At 38.2% G+C, this 23471-nt stretch overlaps 2 protein-coding genes across 2 annotated transcripts in view; both read left to right on the top strand.

Annotated features, from left to right (window-relative positions):
- The first annotated feature begins 185 nt into the window (after nt 1-185).
- LOC135479005 (histone H3) lies at nt 186-617 on the top strand. Its single transcript, XM_064758703.1, has one exon. It carries the CDS (start codon nt 207-209, stop codon nt 615-617), a length of 411 nt encoding a protein of 136 aa, XP_064614773.1. The 5' UTR covers nt 186-206.
- A 6574-nt stretch (nt 618-7191) lies between these two features.
- Nucleotides 7192-23471, top strand: part of LOC135479838 (serine-rich adhesin for platelets-like) — a 42667-nt gene continuing 26387 nt past the window's right edge. Inside the window, exons 1-9 of the mRNA XM_064759741.1 lie at nt 7192-7213; nt 10506-10747; nt 12894-12964; nt 13855-13890; nt 14926-14985; nt 15747-15810; nt 17778-17858; nt 19139-19248; nt 19813-19850. Coding sequence (XP_064615811.1) covers nt 10664-10747; nt 12894-12964; nt 13855-13890; nt 14926-14985; nt 15747-15810; nt 17778-17858; nt 19139-19248; nt 19813-19850 — 544 coding nt within the window. The 5' untranslated portion in view covers nt 7192-7213; nt 10506-10663. The remainder of the gene's footprint in view (nt 7214-10505; nt 10748-12893; nt 12965-13854; nt 13891-14925; nt 14986-15746; nt 15811-17777; nt 17859-19138; nt 19249-19812; nt 19851-23471) is intronic.

The raw sequence follows: 23471 nt of genomic DNA, 5'->3' as shown, positions 1-23471 counted from the left end.
TGCGCCTTTTCCGACCAATCAGCGTAGAGGAAATTAACCAATCGGTGATGAGAAATTAGAGCCAATGAAATGGTAGCGCGGAAATTTGCTGACCAATGAACCGCCGTCGGAGAACAAAGGCAAGCTGTGTATAAAAGCAAGGCGCGGAGTTCAACTGACATTCTATATCTTCGAGTCAACGACAGACGAGAGAAAGAGACACGAAAATGGCCCGTACCAAGCAGACCGCCCGTAAATCTACTGGAGGAAAGGCTCCCCGTAAGCAGCTCGCCACCAAGGCCGCCAGAAAGAGTGCTCCAGCCACTGGGGGTGTGAAGAAACCTCACAGATACAGGCCTGGAACAGTCGCTCTCCGTGAGATCCGCCGTTATCAGAAATCCACCGAGCTTCTCATCAGGAAGTTGCCCTTCCAGAGGTTAGTGCGTGAAATCGCCCAGGATTTCAAGACCGATCTGCGATTCCAGAGCTCTGCTGTTATGGCTCTTCAGGAGGCCAGCGAATCTTACCTGGTCGGTCTGTTCGAGGACACCAACTTGTGCGCCATCCACGCCAAGAGAGTGACCATCATGCCCAAGGACATCCAGCTGGCCAGACGTATCCGCGGAGAAAGAGCTTAAATATCAACTACCAGGCTTCCTTAACCCATTCCAACGGCCCTTTTCAGGGCCAACAAATCTCCCGAAAGAAATTTCAATCTGAGCACTTAGTTAACTGCTGTCGTAGTCCTTGGCGATTCGCCTGTATCGAGGCACGATTGAGACATTCGTCGGTTTGTTGAACCACTATGTTAATTGCTTCTCACTGTAGGAATTCGAATATCTAGAATGTAGAAGTCCTATATATTAGATATCCGATTGGAAACCCTGTCTTCATTTATGTAGTTGTGCTTGTTGGGTTGGTTCCTTATGCAATGATCCATTTTGAATGCCTACAGTGCTTGGCCACGTTCATGAAACCCAGTAAAACTCGCGCCCTGTTCTAAACCTGTCCGACAATCGTATGCCACAAACTCCCAAAGACAAAGGTATGTACGAAATTAAACAGACAGAAAACCTCAGATTACAAACTGGTTTACAAGATCGATCCCAGAGAGATTTTTTCCTTCCCTTGGTATACAGCTATATACTCCATGTATTCCTGAACGTTAAAGGAGTCCATCAGATTTCTGTACAACATGTAGGTCCTCTGCAGTCTAATAACTTATACACAAACTAAGTGCGAACTCTGTGAATTGATATACCATTTCTAAATCCCGCAATGGAGGTTTTCCAAGACAACAAAATCTATATCATAACAACGTTCAAAGGGGATGCAGAATCGATTCTGATTTCCTGGTGTGAGGGATAGCTATGTTGAAGTTTAGGTATGGTACATTTATGTATAAAATACAGAAAAATTGCAGTACCGGAAATACAGTGCATCTGAGAAGCAAAGTTTTATCGATGAAGTAGAAAGTACAAACTGGAACTCTGTTCTAAACTCGGCATGATGTAAATCATGCCTTTAGTTGAATGTTCTATCTATAACCGCTGTTTTCCCGTTACTCAACTCAAATTTCATGAAAAGATCATTAAAACCGTGGGTAACGGGCGGCCTTCTGACATCTATCTTTGAATGAAAACAGAAAAACCAGATTATATTGACTATAACTTAAATATACAGACGAACAATCTGAAAAAAAGTACAGATCCTTCAGGAACAAGCTAAACAATAGTATTTGCTTTGCAAGAAAACTCTACTTTTAGGACAGATAAGGTAAACAATGATATTAAAGGTGCCTGGAAACTTTTAAATGAATTAATGAATAGCACGAAGTCTCGAGAACTGCCGTTGTCCTTCAATATAAATGGTACTGATATAACTGACACTGCTACGATAGCGAACAGCTTTAATACTTTAATTCTGTAGCCAGTAGTTCCGACGCAGAAATTCCCGCAGTAAATGAACAGTTTACAGATTACTTAAGCGAACCATTGGCCAAAAATTTTTCCTTTCCACATGTAACACCAGAAGTGATGTTACTTCTGTTATCTCGGACCTGAAATCCCCAGCCTCTGCGGTATTGATGGAATTCGAATGTCAGTCGTTGAACTTGTCTCCGATCACATTTCTGCCCCTCTGTCATAAATTATCAACTTGTCTTACGTATTAGGCAAAGTTCCCAACTGTATGAAAATTGATAAAGTGTCGCCTGTATACAAAACAGGGGAGGCTAACCTACTGGAAAACTACCGACCTATATACGTACTTTCCTGTTTCAGTAAAATACTTGAGAAAATAACTTCAAATGCAGTATTTAGCCATGCAGAAACTAACGGTATGATTGATAAAAACCGGTATGGCTTCAGAGCAAATCACTCAACATCTCTGGCTGCTTGTTCATTGTATGATAAATTAGTGACTGCCAAGGACAACAAACTGTACAGTATAGTCACATTTCTCGACCTTTCAAAGGCATTCGATACAGTAAATCATGCCATACTTTTGCGTAAACTTCAATACTATGGTTTAAGAGGTATAAGTAACTCTTAGTTCAGAAGTTATTTATATAATAGAATTCAGTGTGTATCGTTTTCTGACACTTTATCATCAACTGAATCTGTATAATGTGGAGTTCCGCAAGGCTCTGTTTTAGGACCTTTTTTGTTCCTTCTTTATATCAACGATATCTCTCATGTATCTAGCCTTCTTCATTTTTGTTTATAGATGATACCAGCACAATGATCTCTGTAATACTATGTCCATTGAACTTGAAAAACTTCATACATGTACTTGGTTCTGCTGCAACCGCCTGTCCCTGAACATTACCAAGACAAAATATCTTCTCATAACCTCTCTCACTAAAAAGAAAGTAAGCTCACCGCCCCTTTTAAAAAAATGTAACAATGAAATAGAAAGATTACATAAATTTAAATTTCTTGGAATGGTCTTCAATTCCAGACTTAACTGGACTTCTCATATCGACTATATTAGTACAAAGGTGTCTAGAAATCTCGGGTTGATAAGCCACATAAAGTATTCTGTGAAGAACAAAACATTATTTATTCTGTATTTTTCTCTTATATATCCTTACCTTTCATACGGATACATTATATGGGGCAATACATATCGAACTCATTTCACACCCTTACAGAACCTGCAGAAACGCGTCATTCGAACTAGCACCCATTCAAAGAGAAATGATCACACATCCCCTCTGTTCCGTCAACTATCCATCTTACCACTGCGAGAGATGAACATTCTATTTGTATCACTCTTAGCAGACAAGTTTTCACCCCAAACTTATTCCTCCCAGCTTCAAAACTTATCTGTTAAAACAATCTGCTACCCATCACTATGTGACTAGAGTAACTCGATTGGATTATAATAGACCTATGTACAGAACAAACATATCGTACTTCTCGTTAAGAACAATTTGCCCTCGAGAATGGAATAAACTACTCACCACTCTTCGTATTATAAATTCCACATTTCTTTTTAGTTCCCTGAAGTTCCTCTGCCTAAAGTTTCCAATATCTTTTATGCCGCCTGATTGCGAACATTTGTTCGTTACTATGTAAGGTTATATATGTCACTGTAATATCATTACCATCAATCTATGTATATACTCTTTTATATAACATTCTACTTCTCATGGGATAGAACAAGCCCTTGTGAGCTTTATTCTCGCCAAATGTATCGCTTATGTATCATACTTATGTATTTAATTTAAGGTTTGTGGTGAATAAAAAATGAAATGAAATGAAATGCGAGTGTGACCAAGGCTGCAAATTTATCCCAGGGAATCCTATCTCCACTTTAAGGGCTCCAGTCAGCATTGGTTTTTGTATGTGAAAAGACCAGTTTCCACAGGAATGTGCCAGACATACTATGTAAATAATACATACCTGTAAGAGCCTGGGTTTCCATGTGCCATAATGCTAGTGGTGTGTACAAGTGACGTAGTCTTCAACTATATGGTGTAAAACACTGATCAAATAAGAGAAGCAGTCCACAGTATTGAAATTGGTGGGAAGACATGCATCTCAAATTTCCGCGAATAATACCTCACAGGAAATAAAGGTACCCTAAATGACCTAAAATTTCGACCATGACAAAGTGGATAATTATTCCAGATTCTAGGGACTAATGTGGATTTTCGAAAAGAGAGGTGTTTGGAAGGTATGGTGATATCCTAAGTGGAAAATATAAAGTTTAGAACCAGAAAATGTACTATCTCACGACATTTTCTTGCTTCCAAAATGCTCTTTTGTGGTCAAATTTTAGGGTATGTTGTATGCATGTTGATGTAATAAACACAATGTTTGTACAGCCGTTGTCGCAACCCCTATTTAAATAAGTTACCCCAACTGAAACAAATACAGTCGTAACCCCTATTGAAATATTTTTTCAGTAGGGGTTGAGACGGCAACTCCTATTGAAGGAGGACCCACGACCATCCGCAGGTTGCTGGCAGACCTTCCCACGTACAGTCGGTGAGGAAGCCAGCATTAGCTGGACTTGAACTCATAGCGACCGCATTGGTGACTCCTGGGTCATTACGCCGCGCTAGCGCGCTAACCAACTGAGCCACGGAGACCCCTTGAAGTAAAGAAGATTTATTTTAATGAGACACTCTTGCGCATATTCTACTCGCCATTTGAAATATTTTACACCTTTGTAATATTATAGTTTCAAAGGCATTATCTCTCTAATGGATAGAATATCACGTATTCAAAATATCAGAAACTGTGGGGGTCTAATAATTCTGATTCAAGAGCCTTCTGACCAGTGCGATCGTGAGTTCAACTCCAACTCACGTTGGCTTTCTTTCCGGTTGTCGGAAGGTCGTGGGTTTCCCCCAGGCGCTGTCCGGTTTCCCCCGACACTAATAATGGCCGCCGTCGTATAAGTGAAATAATATATATCGGGTGGGCACAAAAAAATGGGCTATACTTTGATGCTGCATTGTTCCATTACCCTTTGCTCAAACCCTTTCAAACTTTAGACATTCAAATGGCATGATTGTTGTAATATACTGACTAATTTCCAAGGTCATAGCTTGAGTAGTCTGTACATAGGGTTAAAATGAAAACATAGCCTCAAAAACGCACGCCTCGTGACCCACATTGCATCACCTGTCAGGTGTCATGAGTAGAGCGCGCGTTGAACCTTTGTGACACGTGTCAATCAAGTGTCCTCTGGAAAAATTGTCTGGTTCTAGTGTCAGAGAAACCCTTCTGCCAGATAGGCACAAGTCTTGCTGAGTCAAGATGGTTTTCTCTGCAGCGGACAAGGAATTGATCAATTTTTCGAGTAAAACAAGGTAGAACATCATTTTGAAATGTCCGGAACATGCGTTTTGACTCTGTTTTGATTTTGGTCCCATGAACAGAAATCTTGAAGGATGAAATTGAAATTTGGTCTGTATACTTAGGACCAGAAGTCTATTAAGGTTAATAGATTTCTGTTAGGACACAATGGCTTTTAAGTGTAAAATTTTAGAAGCTGACGTAACATGGTTTCGGGGATATTGAGTGTCAAAGTACGGCCCATTTTTTATGCCCACCCAATATATAAGTGAGTACAGCGTGGAACACCAATCAAATAATTAAATAAATAAATATGATTAAAGGACATTTTATGTTAAGCGTCAACATTTGTAGCCTGAACTGTACTAAACCCGTATGAACCAAACGATCAATCAACCAACGAAACCAGCTTTAGTCAAGTCAATACAACTGACAGTAAGTTTCATGTTAAACGGCATACTTTATTGAGACAACAAATAAAGCGAATTAAGGAAACTGAATTTCTTAGCCCTATTGACTACATGCCTTCATTGACCTCTCAGCCTTTTTCAACCTCATGCTCATTTATACTTAAACAATGAAGTACACAGGATTTGCACCGTTCGTATAGTCTTCCTGCTATCAAGTCACCTTTAACTGGCACAAATAAACAGTCAGGACTAATGATGTTCACAAATTAGAAGATATCATTAAAGAGATTCGCCTTATCAACAATGAAGAACAGTTATTTACACAGAATGCAATAGATAAAAACATAATCGAATCTGACGAGCGCCATATTTGCAGTGAAAGTCTTTGGAAAGCAAAAGGTCCACCTCAAGTCATTCAATGGGTATTAGAAGCCATTGGATATTAAAATGGAAATTACTCTATGCTAAGGAGCAGATGATGGGAGGGCGAATATTGAATTTGTTCACTGATCACATATCCCTCAGTGGTTTGCCCTTTAAAAAGGCAGAAACAAATGAGATCCAAGAAACAAAAATACCACATAAAAAGTATTTAAAATGGTACCACATGTATGTGGACATCTCTGTTACACAGCACAACTTTGTACTAATTTTCTGCTTCAAAAGAATTCGTATAAAATACTTATCACTTTATGCACAAACTCCTTTGAATGTGTCTAGTTGACTTATTTCAATAAGGGTCATAAATGTAAAACAAAGCCCTTATTGAAACAGCATTATTTCAATAGAGGTTTCAGTTGCAACCGTTGTTTAAATATTATTAATCATGCTTTAAATAATATATGCAGGCCTAATTCACAACTTAGGCAATCTTACCATATCAGTAGAGGCCTAATAGGCTGCCACGAAAAGAGCGATTGGGTATACTGCAAATATAAAGTTCATCAACTGAGCGTGCTGAGTTTTCACAGAGAACGATCTCTATACGTGAAGAAAAGTCACAGCCATCCTGGTCTTGAAACATTGTGAGATTCTCGGTGCCTTTATCAAGGATATGACAACATAAGTTTTTTTTCTTCAGGTTGATGTTTTAAAATGAACTGAAAAAATGTGCAAATAGCACACATGCGTGTTTCAATTCAGATTTCCTCGTAAAAAAACATTCAACTTGAAGATGTAACGTACAGTAGTCCAACACAGACTATGAACTACAATACATGTTCTAATTTTTCGCATTTTGTTTATAAATACCCGTAAATGTGAAAAGTGATAAAATATAGCATTTTATATGCTGTGTTGGTTGGATCTGTGATCATGCGACGTCTCTTAATCCCAGATTAGATATGACGATGTCAACAGCAATAACCAGTAATTTCTTACGACGAAGATGCAAAGTCGTCTGCACCTACATTACTAGCGGTCTTAACCCTAAAAAGGTTATCTCCCTTAACCGGCAATTCTTTTTTCCTTGCGGTACAAATGGTCCCTGAAAAGAAATGACGACTTAAAGATGTAAGATATAATTTTTTTCATCGATTTTGGAGTAATGTGGGTGGAAGATTTATGATTAAATGTCGTGTATGCGATTTGTTCAGGACGGTGTAATGAGATCGCAGACAGTTAATTGACAAAGAGGAGATAGATGGGTTTTAAACCGTAGGCGTCTCCCAATTGTTTATCAGCTACAACAACAACGCTTCCTTATTATTTGGTATGTAGTTTCGGGTTTCAACTCTTAGTTGGTTAACGCTGACGGCTTGTCTGTAGGCAGATGTCATTTTTTGGGAGCAGAGATTTGCTTCATGGGCTGTGGAAAGAATGTTTCCACAGTAGTATATGAAGTCATAATGTTATGGTTTGTCATATTTGGTGTCTGTTGAAAGAAGCAGGTTCTCTTTCTAGCTGAAACTGCTCCGATGGTTACTAAGCTAACACATGCGCAATCGTTGTAAATGTTACCAGATTTAAACTTGGCAGTTCCTCTGCACACCTTTCAGTTAAAGCTGGGCCTGACTACGCACATTTCCCCACATCGCACATTTCCCCACATCGCCTGTGTAACTCACAGGTAAGGAGATATCCCCCACTCACTCACCTGAACAGGTGGTCACTAGCCACCATGTTGTCACTTGCAGAAATGAACTTTCTGCACCGTTCACTGCTATGGCACGGAATTTGGTGATTCGTTAATTGTGATGATGATGATAACATGGTTGCAAGTGACCTGTTCAGATTAGCAAGTGGAAGATATTTCTTTCCCAGTGAGTTACCTTAGCGATGTGGGAATAATGTAATTAGGGAGTGGGCTTTTCCAATGTTTCTGCTTCTATTTTTACCTTTCCCAGTCAGAGAAATAATGGTTATCATTCTTATTCTAGTGCAGCCGTACCCCATTACTGTGGCCCAATTTAGGATGCAGTTGTATCTTGTCTGTCTGTTCTCTCCACCCACAAATCTTTTGCGCTGCGTATAAGCCTGACATCAAAAGACAGTCAAAAACTGCAAATACATGTAAATTATTGATAAATACTGGTGAATGTATGAACTCACACATAATCAATCATATTGTCCCAACCCACAGATCCATTCCACCATGTATTATGGACACCAAATTCACCTACTCTAAACATGTAACGTGTAATATGAAGTCAGTCGTACATGGGCAATATCGTGTTGTGGAATCCCACCTTTTTTTTATCGACTAGTTCTACCTGGTGTTGTGTATTGTATGGCATCCTAAGTAACAGGAGGATACCCGTGTAAGCCCATGAATGGCCACCTTGTGTGTATGGTGAAGATTGTGTACACCTTCCCGCTAGCCCAAGGAAAAATGAGCATCTACACTGTTATACATTAGTCGTGAAATATCAACCCAAATCCATCTCGAGATACAATTTATGGGAGTAAAAACCCAATCTGGGGGGCTATAACACGATTAAGATAAGAGCGTGTAACTAGTATTACTCGCCAAATAACACCTCATGACTAACTCAGAATACATGCCAGCCAATATATGCTGTCATCGGAACTACTGGTGGTGCACTGATATACAAGAAAGGCATGCGCAGAATCAGGTTAATGCATTGGGTGACTAAAGAAACAAACACAAAATTGCATAAACAGCCTTTTATTGCACGCTCAAAGTTAGCGTAAGGTATAAACATATTTTCGAAATGTGGACAACCATGAAAGACTGCAGCAGTGAAACCATATTGTGGTCAAAAGTGTTTGAAAAATTGGCAGCAATTCCGGGTAGCCATTTTCTTATACGTTAACAATCTAGATCCAGATTCCAGTCATTTAAGGGTGGTCAATCATTTAGGAGATGTCAATCGTTTGAGGGATGCCAGTCATTTAAGAGATGCCATTTAAGAGATATAGCCCCCTAGAGACTGTGCATTTCTTTTGTATATACCCCCAAAAAGTAACTATTTTTCTCTTGACAATAGCCCCTAAAACAGTGCGTTTTGATGAATGTTTGCACATCATTGAGATGGAATCACCGACTACATATTAGTCGTGATATAGCACCCCCCCCCCCCCCCCCTCCCCCCCAACACACAGACTGTGCATCTCTTTTGTATGAATGCACGTTGTTGTGATGGAATCACCGACTATATAGTTGTTGTGATATAGTCCCCCACAGATTTTGCATTTCTTTTGTATATACCACCGAACAGTAACCATGCCCTTTTTTTGGTCCACAATAGCCTGCAAAAGAGTGAGTGAGTGGTTGGGGTTTAATGTCTTAACAATTTTTCAGTCATATGACGACGAAGGAATCCTTAGAGTGCATGTATTGTGCCTCTTTGTTGCAGGACGGATTTCCATCGCTCTTTATCTAGTGGTGCTTCACTGAGATGCCCTACCGAAGGCAAGTAAGCCGTACCGCCTGAGCCATTATACTGATACGGGTCAACCAGTCGTTGCACTATCCTCTTCATGCTGAATGTCAAGTGAGGAAGTTACAACTTCCTTTTCTAAGCTCTTAAGTGTGACTCGACCAAGGATTGACCCTGGATCGACCATTCCTGATGAGTATGTTCTACCAACTGTACTGTTGGGGCCGGTGCTCCCGCAAAAGAAGTCCCTTTTCCAGAGTGCTTAAACTTAATTAAGACTTAATCACCTACTATATATTAGTCGTGATATAGCCCCCCCCCCCCCTCCCCCTCCCCCAACACAGACTGCACATTTGTTTTGTATAATTCCCCCAAAAAGTAACCATGCCCTGTTTTTTCTCGATAATAGCCCCCAAAACGTCACTTTTGGTAAATGTTTGCGCGTCGTTGAGATAGAATCACCTGGTATATATTTGTCGTGATATTGGTCTATACTGCATGGTGTGGCTTACTGCAGTATGGGGGTTTCAGTGACGGGCAGATGCCATACGCCGGCCTGACTGATCAAGGACAAATATGTGGGGTGCTGTAACGTGATATTGCCAGTACATGTACATTAAAGATTTTCTGGTTTGATAATAGCCAGAAATGTTTACTCCACTAAATAGGTCATCTTCAATATGCGCCATATAGGTGTATACCCCACATTGAAATTCATGCCCCACAGGAATTTGATTCTGGAGACAAAACTGCGTTGGTCACATGGGCCAATGTCAGAGTTTTACAAAATGTAAGAATTTATCGGTCTACACAAATTAATGCCGTCAAAATATACTTGAATAAACACCTTGCAAGCATACCCAAAGTTTGAAGAATCACATTACCTGAGGACATTTGCCATGGCCGATGCGTACCAGTAACATAAAGAGCTAGCTCATGTGTATGTATGTTTTATTTTACAGCATCATAATTTGAATCAGCACTGGAGCACTTGATATGTTGTCTACAGCATTACTCATGACAGGCCTTGTGCAATGCTATGGTGAAAGAAATGGAGACGATACCTAAGGCACCGTGAACAGGACAACAAGAGGAAACTTGAGGATTGTGAAGGCTGAAGATGTCTTCTGGTGAAATGGACGAGCCAGATCTGGGCCTGGTCAACTTGGACTGGAGTTGCGAGGAATGCCAAGTACTGAAGCAGGTACTGTAAATGGCCCCACATTTACACTGAAGAATTGCATTTTTAGAGGCATAAGTGTCATAATATATTATTTTTGATTCTGAATTACTATTATGTCCTCCTACCTTCCAAACAAACCATATTTTTTTTTTTTTAACATTTTGTTTTTTTTAACATTTTTTTTTTAGTGAACAGTTTCTCAGTAACAAATATCAGAATCAGTGCAAAATTCATTAGGGTGCCAAAGGGTTATGGGAATGCGAAGACGGCGTCTCACCAGACAACACATAACATAAATTAAATTTTATTTTATCATTTTTTTTTCTAACTTCTTACAGCTGAAGAATTTAAATCTTGCTCCGTTGTCTTTCTTGCATACAAGGGATGCATTTTTCTGTTTTCTTATATAAAATGCAGTAAAATTATTGAAAGGTGTTGTTCAAGCCAAGCTGCTTTCTCTGATGTCAGCAATAACTAGGTTAGAACTGCTTTCATCTTACAAAACTGAGGCATAAAATCCAGACACAGTTGAATGCCTGGACCAGCCTAATAAGTGCTTAGATTTATTTCAAGTTGTTTCAGAATTGAGCATGAATCCAGTTGTATAACAATCGTAATGTAATTTTGTAAATCACAAGTATAACCCATCCGTAGGCTGCACCTGCAGCTAGGCTATTTAAACAGGGTCACTGGAGTTCCTTGTAAATGATATATTAGGCCTACTGTATCAACAGTTCAAGCAGTGGAAGAAATATTCTTCCAGTATGACCACTGTCCGAGAAAATATATTCGTCACTTGGGCCTTCATCGAAAAGTTCACAACTTTTTATCAGCCATAGCCTACTGCTTAGAATATTGTATAGAAAATACTTGTACGTTTGACGTTAGAGAGCTAGAGCTTGAATTTAATGCTGGTTTAAGACACTTTAAAGGGTAGTCTTTCAGTGGACAGTAACATTAGTCAGGTGCTGTCTTTCACTTTAAAAGTACTATCCTCTTCCACCAAATGTGAGAAGTTCTACAGCAACCTGTGGATGGTCATGGGTTTCCCCCCGGGCTCTGCCCAGTTTCCTTCCACCATAATGCCGGCCATCAAATAAACACCAATCAAATAAATTAAATACACTAAATAAAAGTACTAGTAGGAGTTTTGGGATCTACATGTACATACTAAAAAACTAGCAAGTAGTTCCATGAGGGTAATTTTTGGTACGGCAGGCTACATGTATTTTAGTAATCGAGTGATTGATTGGTTTGTTGATCGGTTGTGATGCCGGCCATCGTCATATAAGTGAAACTTTCTTGAGTGTGGAGTAAAACACCAATCAGATAAATTAAATACACTAAATAAAAGTGCTAGAAGGAGTTTTTCGGATCTACATACCAAAAAAACTAGCAAGTAGTTCCATGAGGGTAATTTTTGGTATGGTAGGTTACATGTATTTTAGTAATCGAGTGATTGATTGGTTGGTTGATCGGTTGTGATGGTTCGGTCAAATGGATGATATATGAGTTTATAAATGCCGTAGGTATGAAAGTTAATAGTTTGTGGGCCCTTTTCCTGACCAGTTTCTCATAGAATTACGTGTGATTATAAGTGGAAGGGATTGCCATTGTATGATTTGGTGAAATAAGACTGAATTATGGCAGCAAAGGAAATCAAAGTGAAGTGAAATATAATATCAGCTAAAAGGCTGTGAACGTGTGTCAGGCTGAACCATCATGTTTGCCTTACATAAAGTAAATATAATCTGGGGACATAATTAGCTTCCTTGAATATTGCCTAACCATATGACGGACTTGTCCCTGAAGGAAATCACCTGGCCCGTGTTTTGTGGGAATGAAACTGAACACCAGACACTTGTGAATCCCATTGTAAGCGTAAGCTCCAAGGTCAACTTTTCTCAACTTTGACCTTCTTTGAACTTTAATTTCACTCATTTTTCAAAGGGCCACCACACTAGTTGAAACCATATGATGAGAAAGCAAATTTTTAGACCTGCAAGTGTGAGCATGATACACATTCAGAACCTTGTCCGTTCTATTTACCATTAGCTTTGCATGTTTACATTTTATATATAATATATGTATATGTATAGAGAAAGCTCATTTACTGATTTAAAATTGCTGTACATATACTAATGCATGAGTTTTTTTTTGCATGTAGCAATTGGCCAAGTCCCAGGAAGACCACGCCTCCAACTATACCACCCTCAAACAGAAAATCATCTCTACGGAGTAAGTATTTTCTGTATTGGGTCGGGTATAATATAATATAAACTCAAACTGTCATTTTATGCTGTGTTAAAGAGGTGCAGGATCAATCTTTAGAGGCTGATGTAATGCACTGTACCTAAAATTGTCTGAATTTGTGAGGGATTGTCATAAAGTCGTCTGCTAACGAGAACAGTAAATATCAGATGTATTTTAATGATACATTAATGTCATACATGTAGTATTTATGTGAATATTCTTTCTTCCTGATTTCGTTTTGCCAAAGTTCAACACAAAACCAGCATCTCAGTTTATGCTGAAATTTTTCATCTGTTTATTAGATGTTGTGATCTTGTTTACTTTCCTTGAGTAGGAAGCTTGTTCTCAGAAAGTTTTGTCAGACAGTGTTATACCCAAGTTGCAGAGAATTACATGTCTTTTCTGAATTGTTTTGTCAGAAGCAGTGTTTTTTTTTCTGCTCTACAACGTGCAGGTATGTTTGGTCAGGAAGTAAGAGCATTGTGATAACAGATGGTTGGCTTGTAGTAAGCTTTACTGTTATTGGTTATCCCTCTGCCACTCATTACCATAAATCCTCCACAGATACAGTGCATGTTCGTGCATAATACAGGTGTGTTACCTGATCTGGACAGATTATATCATTTCTGTGAAGTTCATACATGTCTGTTCCCCTATGTGAGCAACACATTTCACTCTTCAAAACCCAGTGAATTTCATTTTCACATTGCAGTTAAAGTTGTACTTCGCTGATTGGATTTGTTGAGGATTTCAGGGTATAAAATGTGGTAAAAGTGAGTTAGAGGAAGTATAAAAGAATGTGTTGCCATGGCCGCAAAGTGGCATGATGTGCCTTTTAGTCAGCACAAAAGTACATTGTTTTCGTCTGTTTTCAGTTTGCTGATCAAGAAATTCAAGACAAAGTGTGACAATATCCTTTTTTTATGTACATGTATTAGAAAAAAAAAATTGATAATTTTTGGTGGAAAAAAAATTCAGTCTCTATTCCTTTTCAGTTTTGCAAGGTTAAGTATTGTTTGGAAGTGGTGGGTGTCTGGGCGGTGCTGTTTGTGGTGTCTGTGTAAGTGTGTAGGCTTGAGCTAAAATGCAGTAGCATTGAGGTGTACAGGTACATGGACATGTAAGTGGTTGTCAGATGTGGGATAGTCTGATGTGATGTACAGATCAAAGGAGGAGAAAACGAAACCCAATGATGCAAACTGTGTATATATAAAGTCTGTGTCTTGAATGTCTTAAACCAGAATTTTAATTATATTTGTATTTTTAGTACATATATGAATGGTGTCATAATGAGGACTTTACACATGTGAGTACTGGTATATAAACAGAAAATATACATTTAATTAAATCTATTACACAGGGATCACATCCCCATTTACAGCATAATAATGCATAATTGTGTTGGGCTCTCATTACACAAAAAAGTTGTGGAGAAGTGAACAAAAATCCTGAAAACCACATTTACTGATGATCTATTATATAAAGGTTACATCTTTTTGACATTTTCATCTTTAATATGACAGCTTGGTGGTTTTGGTTTCGTGTCAATAATGAAAAGAATTGTTCCAGTTAGTCTTTTTATAAGACAACTGTGAGCGTACTGTTATTTATTTCATCAGTGGTTTATGTCATACTCAAGAATATTTCACTTCCATATCAGTAGCCAGCATTATCAATTTATGGTGTGTGGAAACTGGCCAGGGCCCGGGGGAAAACCAATGACCATCCTCAGGTTGCTGGCAAACCATCTCTTGTATGACTGGAGAAAAAAATCAGCATGGACTGGACTTGAACTCATAGCGATAACAGACAGTAGAAGCTTTGTGATACCTGTCGGAATTCCCTTCTGATATATGAACATGTGCTGAAGATAGTTTTACTAACTTTCACATATGTAGTGCTCATTATTCGCCAGTTATGTTACTGTTTTCTTAACACAATTCACAATATGACAGCCAGACCAAAAAGCTGGAGGACACCACGAAAAAACTGGAGAAGTCACAAAGGTAAGTAATGTGATTTACTTTAAAGAGAGATTAAGGAGGTTAAGGTAGCAAGAGATTCATAAGATGATACATGGGCCTGTGTGTCTTCCCATTGTTTAATGACTTAAATTTTAGTGATGGGCAGAGTGAATCTTCTTTTTTTTAATGTCGGACCATGTTGTTAAAATAAGACAACTGAGAAATCATCTTCCATCTCAATCATGTGAAAAATGAGGGCTTGTAGAAATTGTTCATGTTAACCATTTGAAAGCCTTGAAAAACAGGCACATTCACGAAATTTATTTTGATCAAACAAACTAGAAGGGTGAAGTTTGGCCTTTTTAGTATCGACTGACTCGTAGAATATAAAATATTTAAAAAAATGGCATTGCGTAATAAATCAAATGATGGCCACCCTTGAACTCTCATGAAGACAGCCACTTTTTTTTTGTTTGGATGACTAGTGGTGGAAGACTGCAGGTTGCCTTTGTCAGTGATTCTGAGACATTGGTGCTGCTGAACTCAACACTGAACATCCATCACACTTCATCAAAACTGAAAAATCCTGAGATTTTTACAGTTAGTATTTTGATCCATCGACATGGAACCACTGTATATCTAGACTTACAGATATGTTATGGTCAGTGTTACATCTTATCAAAGGTCTCTTTTTAATAATACACTAATTCTTGTAAAATTTTTAGTTGAATTAACTGAGTTTTGAAGTGGGATGATTTGATTTTACTAACATTATGTAGTTCATTTCTTTCTTACTTCTGCAGAGATTGTCAGACATTGGAACAGCAAATGAAGGTTGCACTGGAACAGCTTGAACCGTTGAAAAAGGTAACATCTTCCTGTTACGTGGAATGAAAGTCTCTTGGTTGTGCTAAACAAAATGATCCAAATCACAGTAGAACACATAGCTTTCTTGTGTGACGTTGTATTGCTCGCATACCACAATAATTCTTCAACCTTTTCAATGGCCTGTGCGGCCAGTATTTTGAAAGGGCTTTGGAGGGTAGGGAAATAATTTGCACAGTTTTACAAAGCTTACATATTTTGTGACACAAGCAAATCATTTTTGGTATTTTCTTAATAATTTTATGCATTAATCCCACTGAAAAAAAAAAAAGATTTATAGTAGCTGGCTGTTTTATGATCATGCATACACCATTGATTGTGGCGTACCTAAGGAAATGAAGAATGAGTTAGCTTTTGGATGTCTTGCTACAGGCGGGAAGGACTTTTACGAGTTCCCCTTTGACATTGATTTATTTATTTGATTGGTATTTTTATGCCGTACTCAAGAATATTTCACTTATACAATGGGGGCCAACATTAAGGTGGGAGGAAACTGGGCAGAGCCTGGGGAAAACCAGCAACCATCCGCTGGTTTCTGGCAGACCTTCCCACATACGGCTGGAGAGGAAACCGGCATAAGCCAGACTTGAACTCACAACGTCGGCATTGGTGAGAAGATCCTTTATCATTGTGCCACCTCATCCACAGAGGCCCTGAGTGCTTGGGGTTTAATGTCATACTTAGCAATTTTTCAGTCATATAACGACGAAGGAGTTCTTAGAGTGCATGTCATGTGCCTCCTTGTTGTAGGACAGATTTCCAGCGCTCTTTTGTCTAGTGCTGCTTCACTGAGATGACTTACCAAAGTCGAGTAAGGCACCCTGCCCAAGCCATTATACAATACAGGTCAACCAGTCGTTGCACTATCCCATTCATGCTGAACACCAAGCGAGGAAGTTTCAACTTCCTCTTTTAAGGTCTTACCCAGGATTGAACCTGGATGTATCACCCTCAAAGCGGACACTCTACAAACTGAGCTATTGGGTCCGGTCCCTTGACATTGAAGAGATACAGGATGAACTGACACTGCTAGCCCTACCTGGATCAGTTGTCTAAAGCATTATTCTTGGTGTAGCCAATCTATCTGTAACCAATGAGGTTGCAGACTTTAATCTATCGCTTGTTGGTGTAATTACCTCTCAAAAGAGCATGGTTTCATGCCTGGCATTAACATTTACTACCTTCACAAACTTAATTGCCATCATAAAATTTTTAAAAAAATTCCTGATTATGACTTTTAAACACTAAAGGAATGAATAGTTAAAACTGCTTTACAGCCACTGTGTGGACTCCTTATCATAAATTGTGCAATGAGCTGTTCAAGAAGTGTTTTTTTTTTTTCTTTGCCCCTTATCTTCATGTTCAGAGGTCATTGGCACATTTTATCGTCCAAGAAACCGTGAGAACATTCAAAGGGAGATAACTGTGGTGTTTGGAAGGCTAATATTGTCATCATTGAACATTTTAGTGAGTTCATTCACAACATTTCGGTTACTTTTAAGCCATGTGTAATAAGTACGTTTACAAAACCTGTAGAACCCTGGTGGGGAAGATCCTAGGAAAAGAGCCCAAATGATCTTCTGCATGGAACATAAACAGTTTGAAATTTTCTGTGCTACTTGTGACCAGTCATCTAATTTTTATAAATAAATAATGATTTATTCATAGTGAATGAGTGTTGCTTCATTCTATCCTGTGGAATAATGAAATGCAATTTTTCGATCCGATGTGCCAGTTTTATTTATTTATTTCATTGGTGTTGTACGCTGTACTGAACAATATTTCACTTTTTACAATGGCAGCCAACATTATGGTTTTAGGTAATAGGTGTCAAGTGCCTATCCCAGGGGCAGTTGTTTCCTCCACCCCTAAAATTTACCGATCATGTCTAAATGATGTATACACGACATACAAATCAATCAAGTAAAGAAACAACTGTTTTGTTACAGGCTAATGCTACACTTGCCAAAGAGAAGAGCAGACAGGGTCAGCAGGTGGCCATTCTTAACGATAAACTTCAGGCAGCAGAGGTATAAATATATGCTTATGTTTCCATGGCAATAGTAAAGTCATTTTGGAGAGTTTTTGTGTATATGTACTTGTAAACAGGCAGTATATGAATAGAAAAGCCTGCCTGCAGGCAGCTTTAGCATATATATATACCTTAAATAACCTAAAATTTCACCCTTGACTAAGTGGCTTGTTTTTCCACATTCTGGGAGTTCTGCAGATTTTAGAATGATGCTTTGAAAGGTGTTTGGAAGGTAGGATGATGTCCAGAGGGGAAGATGTCAGTTTTAGCACCAAAAGTGATATCCCATGATATTTATTTGCCTCTAAAAATGCTCTTTTGTAATCAAATTTTTAGGTCATTTAGAGTACAATGCAGCATGAAATGTCAGTCTTCGTCTGATGGATCCCATACACCAGATGTACGGCGAACCCTTTAATGATAAAATTGATTGTTTGACATCACAGAAAGATTGACAGTTCAGAAAAGTCTATAAGTTCTCAGACATTGAATGTAAAGATTAGGTTGAGCAATAGAAAGGTCATGGTATGATCACATGATGATAACAGATTAAAGTTTTTTCAGTCAGTAAAGACTGACTGGCAAAATTACTGGTGATGAGGCTGACTGGAAAAATTACAGGTGATGAGACTGACTGGCAAAATTACTGGTGATGATGCTGACTGGTAAAATTACTGGTGATGATGCTGACTGGTAAAATAATTGGTGATGATGCTGACTGGTAAAATAATTGGTGATGATGCTGACTGGTAAAATTACTGGTGATGATGCTGACTGGTAAAATAATTGGTGATGATGCCGACTGGTAAAATTACTGGTGATGATGCTGACTGGCAAAATTACTGGTGATGATGCTGACTGGTAAAATAATTGGTGATGATGCTGACTGGTAAAATAATTGGTGATGATGCTGACTGGTAAAATTACTGGTGATTATGCTGACTGGTAAAATAATTGGTGATGATGCTGACTGGTAAAATTACTGGTGATGATGCTGACTGGTAAAATTACTGGTGATGATGCTGACTGGTAAAATTACTGGTGATGATGCTGACTGGCAAAATTACTGGTGATGATGCTGACTGGTAAAATTACTGGTGATGATGGTGACTGGTAAAATAATTGGTGATGATGCTGACTGGTAAAATTACTGATCACACAATTTTCTGACGCCATCTGTTAAGATTTGAAGAGAAACTTTCTTGCGCAGTTCCATAAAAATGACTCCAGAGAAACTTATAATAATGCATACAAATGTTGGAAATTTCTGTTTTCCAGCAATTACAGAAGCAGTATCAACAGTTTACTCTGGAATCCGACAAACACAAGAAAGCGTGTGAACAGAAGACAGAGGAAAGTAAAAAGAAACTTCATAATCTGGAGATCAGGTAAAGGGAGATAACTCCTTTGATAGCAACAATTTTGAAGTCCTCAGGATTATTGCTATACTACACCCTGTAGCCCCAGACCACTTGGATATTGTAAGATTCAAGAGCTGAATAAATGCCCAGTGGTGTGAAAAATATGACAACCTTAAGGATAGCAAACAAAACTCAAACTCAGATCAGATTTCTGTCAACATGTCTCATTTTCTTTGTCACCTATCAATATGGCCACATTACCACAGTCCAAGCAGTTTTGTGTATCTCCCTATAGCAAATCAAGTTTCTTTTACAATAATATTGTGGTAATTTTTTCTTACACTGAAAGTCTGAATGAAATGGCATCTTTAATCCATATAACACTTTATTGTTGCCATGGAAACAGACTGTTGAATCACTTCTGTTTTTTCCCTCTAAGTGAATCAAGTTTCTTTCACTAAAATCTGTTCGTTGAATTTTTCCACACAGAGTGTGAGTGAAACAGTCAGTGTCTCTAAGCCATACACACGTACATGTATCCTAGTCTGCTTGAGCTTGAGACTTATTACTCATGGTGTTTGTTTTTCGCAGCTCTAAAAAGCAAGAAAGTACAATCGCAAAACTGAAAGGTAAGTTCCTACAATTGTCTTCTCTTCCTATCTCTATCCTTTGTTTGTTTGGTTTTTTTTAAACATATTGAAATTCGATATGACATACCTTGTTCTGTACACTGCTACTGGGTGTATGAAATCTTAGCTTAAACCATCCAGAATATCCTCCGACTGGTTTCTAAACAAAATGAGCAAGAAAGTAACTCCTGAGAAAAGGCATTGTCTTCATTTTGGTAATGAGTAAGTATTTCAGCACATGAATAAAAGTACTGTAGGTGGGTTATATTCTTTCAAAGCAACCTACAAAACTGTAAAAGCAAGAGGAGAATTTTGAGTGTGAGCTCTTTCATTAGTAAAGGCAGAAAGAGACCTACTGTATAACATGAAGAATTTTGGGGCGAGTGTCGTTGATAGTAATTTGTCGATAGTAGTATGCCAGACTGTGTTCTGAATGCATAAATGGCACCTCTTTCTTTCACTAACTTCTTGAGTTCACAAAATTCCAGTTTCTCAATTGTCTACAAGATTACTGTGATCTCTCAACCTTTTCAGTATGAAAGTGCAACTTGTAGTGCAATTTATACATCTTCTCAATTTGATTCTGGAGACAAAACTACAGGGGCTGGGTTGGCCAACTTCAAGACTTTATGAAAAGTATAATTGTGTCAGCCTGTGCAGAATAATGCCTTCAAAATATGCTTGAATAAACACCATGCAAATGTGGGAAAAGGTTGAACAGTAGTCCACAAAACATGTGGTGAAACTTTTTTTCAGAGGCCCATATTATACTACAGTGTAGTCTAACAATAGTGCGCCCCATTGGGGACAGGTTCCTGAGTGTGTTATAGACTACTTCGCGCTAAAATGAAATGATCTTGGCATCCAGTATATATGTCACTTTCGCATTTCAGAAGACTGCCATTTTTTTAACAGAAATGTCACGGGATCTCGCATTACACTGGAGCTCAGTGCCAATTTTCACTCAACAGCCTATGTTTTAACCAAGCGGCAGCATATGTGCTACATTAAATATATGTTTCATTGACACTCTGCATTGGAATCATATTCCCATTCATGGTAACTTATAGTAAAAACAATTGAGATACTGAAAACACCAAGTAAAAGTGTTACTTTGAAAAATTGCCCTTTTATTTGCCATGAAAATCAGAAATTTCAAAGGCCACTGTCCGTGAATGGGTGCTTATTTGATCACGGCTGCTCTGTTGTGTAGTGACATGTCCCGAAATGCAAATGTCATTTATAGGGCTACACTGATCTGTAAGACAGATGGGAAGCTTAGAAACAAGGTGACCTCCTTAGTAACAAACGGCATCGGTGAAGAAAACAGTCCTCCTAATGTTATTGCCTAGGAAAATGCCTATTTTTGAATCGCTGTATCCATTGGATTTGTATAATTTTCAGCTTTCAATATATTATGAGTATTTGTGCAGAACTTTCGTGACGTTATTTTGTACAACTAGGCCGTACTGGTCGCAAGCGAAGTGGAAAAAAGTGATTTTTTCCCTAGCTCTGTAGGGCTGAGAGTATGTATATTATCACAGCCCTGTCTTGATCCATAAGCTTACCTTTAACACCTATGTACTTCCCTTACTGGCTTCAGTGTACTACTGCAGGGCACCAAATAATTTGTCTGTCTGTAGTCACAGTCATCTCAGCTATCAATTCCAGGTAGGTGTTGTCATGTGTCATCACTAGTAAACCCACATAAGCATAAAACTACAGTGGAAACTTGATAAATTCCAACTCCAACCATCATGTTTGAATGCATACTCATGAAACGGGGGAAAAAAATGAATAAGCCATTCTCAAACGTTTGAGTGAGTTTATCTCAACTCTCACATGTCAGCATGCCAGTAAGGCAAATCTCACTCCTACAGTTTCACACCTCACATCATAGCCATTCAGTAATCTGATTAAAATTATCAGCATGTACTGAAAGTATGTAAGTATTTATTCCTTTATTTACAACGTCACATGTGCGTTTGGAATCAAACTTGCTCACAAAGAAAAATTTGACCAGTTACAACTTTTTCCATTATTCATAGAAAAATCCATTTCTTTTTGCTTATACTCACATAATATTCAAAAGCTGAAGCCTAAAATATCAAATAAAACAAAAGCTTAAGCCTAAAATATCAAATGGGTCAATCACCAACAGTAGAGAACAAAGCAAATGTTGTAGCATTATTTATGTATATATGTAGATAAAAAAAATATCCGTTTGCAGTTTAGCTGTTCTCACATGAAAGTATGCCACAGATCTTTTGGGGACAACATTTGGGTCATGTTATATCCGATTGCACTATAGCGAGGCTTCGCTGTATTACTAATCAAAAACAGTTGCCTAACATTTCTGACTGGTCACATGGTGCAGTAGGAGATTTTTTTTACCTTCATCAATAAAAGATCTTCGACTTAAAACTAATGTAAAACAGAGTGAGACATAAATCATTGATTTAAACTGACTTAAACTGTTTATATGGGTTGTTAACTTAGGCTTGGATTTGTAGCTCGCTTGTACAAAGTACAGGTGTAGCTTATGTTCTACATACATTGTTAACCACTTTTTCTAAAAGTTAACGACAAAGCACCTCCTCTTTCCTCTCACCATAAACACCAATCAAATAAATAAATAATTGAATCTTTATTCCTTTCACAGAATTCGGGGGTTGTCCTAAAAGTTGTGGTTTCAGTCTCGACCTTGGATAGGGAATGTCTAGATTTTCCCACTGTAACAGTGTGTAAGGCCTTGATTCCAGTGCATAAGGTCACCACCCTAATCCTTCTTATCTTGGGGGAGTAAATTAGTGGTGCTAAAAGCAGATTATTGCATTTCTTTACCAGCTTTTTGGAAAAGTAAAGATATGAGTACATGTATTTTGTTCATCGGATAGTCAAACCTTGTGAGAAAAAAGAAACTCAGTATTCCTGCTACTGTTACATGAATATTGGCTGAAAAGAGCAGACCAGGTGTCATAAAAACCTCATGGATTTTGCAGTTTGGCGTAGTTAATATCTCAGCTGGAAGATCCCCCTTGTGTTACTGTACTTTACCCATACTGGGTAATATTAACCATTTGTATGCACCCATTCACCTGTGTTCACTTTTTTTAGTTTATGTAAGACAAACAAATGGCAGTCAACAATACTTCTGTTGACATTTGCAGAGTCACAAATAATTTCCCTAAATGACCTAAAATTTTGCCAACAAAAGTGCCTTTTTAGAGGCAAATAAATGTCATAAGATATTATTTTTGGTGCTCAGAATTTTCCAGTGGAAAATCGTCCCTTGTTAAAAGCAAACCTCAAAACACCTTTGTACAATCAGTAGAACTCTCAAAATCAAGGAAAACGAGCATGTTAGCCATGAACAAAATTTATGGTCATTTCGGGCATATAGTGTGCATGTCAGCACATCACACATGGTTTGTGGGTAAAGTTTTGATTTAAATAAACCAATCAAATGTTAGAAACAAATAAAATAAGGGAGAAATAAAAGTATACAAGTTTGCAGAGATTTATTTTTCATAACATTTTTTTTGTCAGGAATATGTATCAAGTAACAGTGATCACATAGTTTTAGGATTTCTAACCAGGTGAAATTACATGTAAATGTGT

The sequence above is a fragment of the Liolophura sinensis genome, chromosome 12 (assembly GCF_032854445.1).
Source record: "Liolophura sinensis isolate JHLJ2023 chromosome 12, CUHK_Ljap_v2, whole genome shotgun sequence".
Lineage (NCBI taxonomy): Eukaryota > Metazoa > Mollusca > Polyplacophora > Chitonida > Chitonidae > Liolophura > Liolophura sinensis.
The sequence above is the reverse complement of the archived record's forward strand: the minus strand, read 5'-3'. Positions and strand labels throughout refer to the sequence as shown.

What these genes read in the sequence shown, in the direction of transcription:
- LOC135479005 (XM_064758703.1), top strand. Translation starts at nt 207, where the DNA reads ATGGCCCGTACCAAGCAGACCGCCCGTAAATCTACTGGAGGAAAGGCT.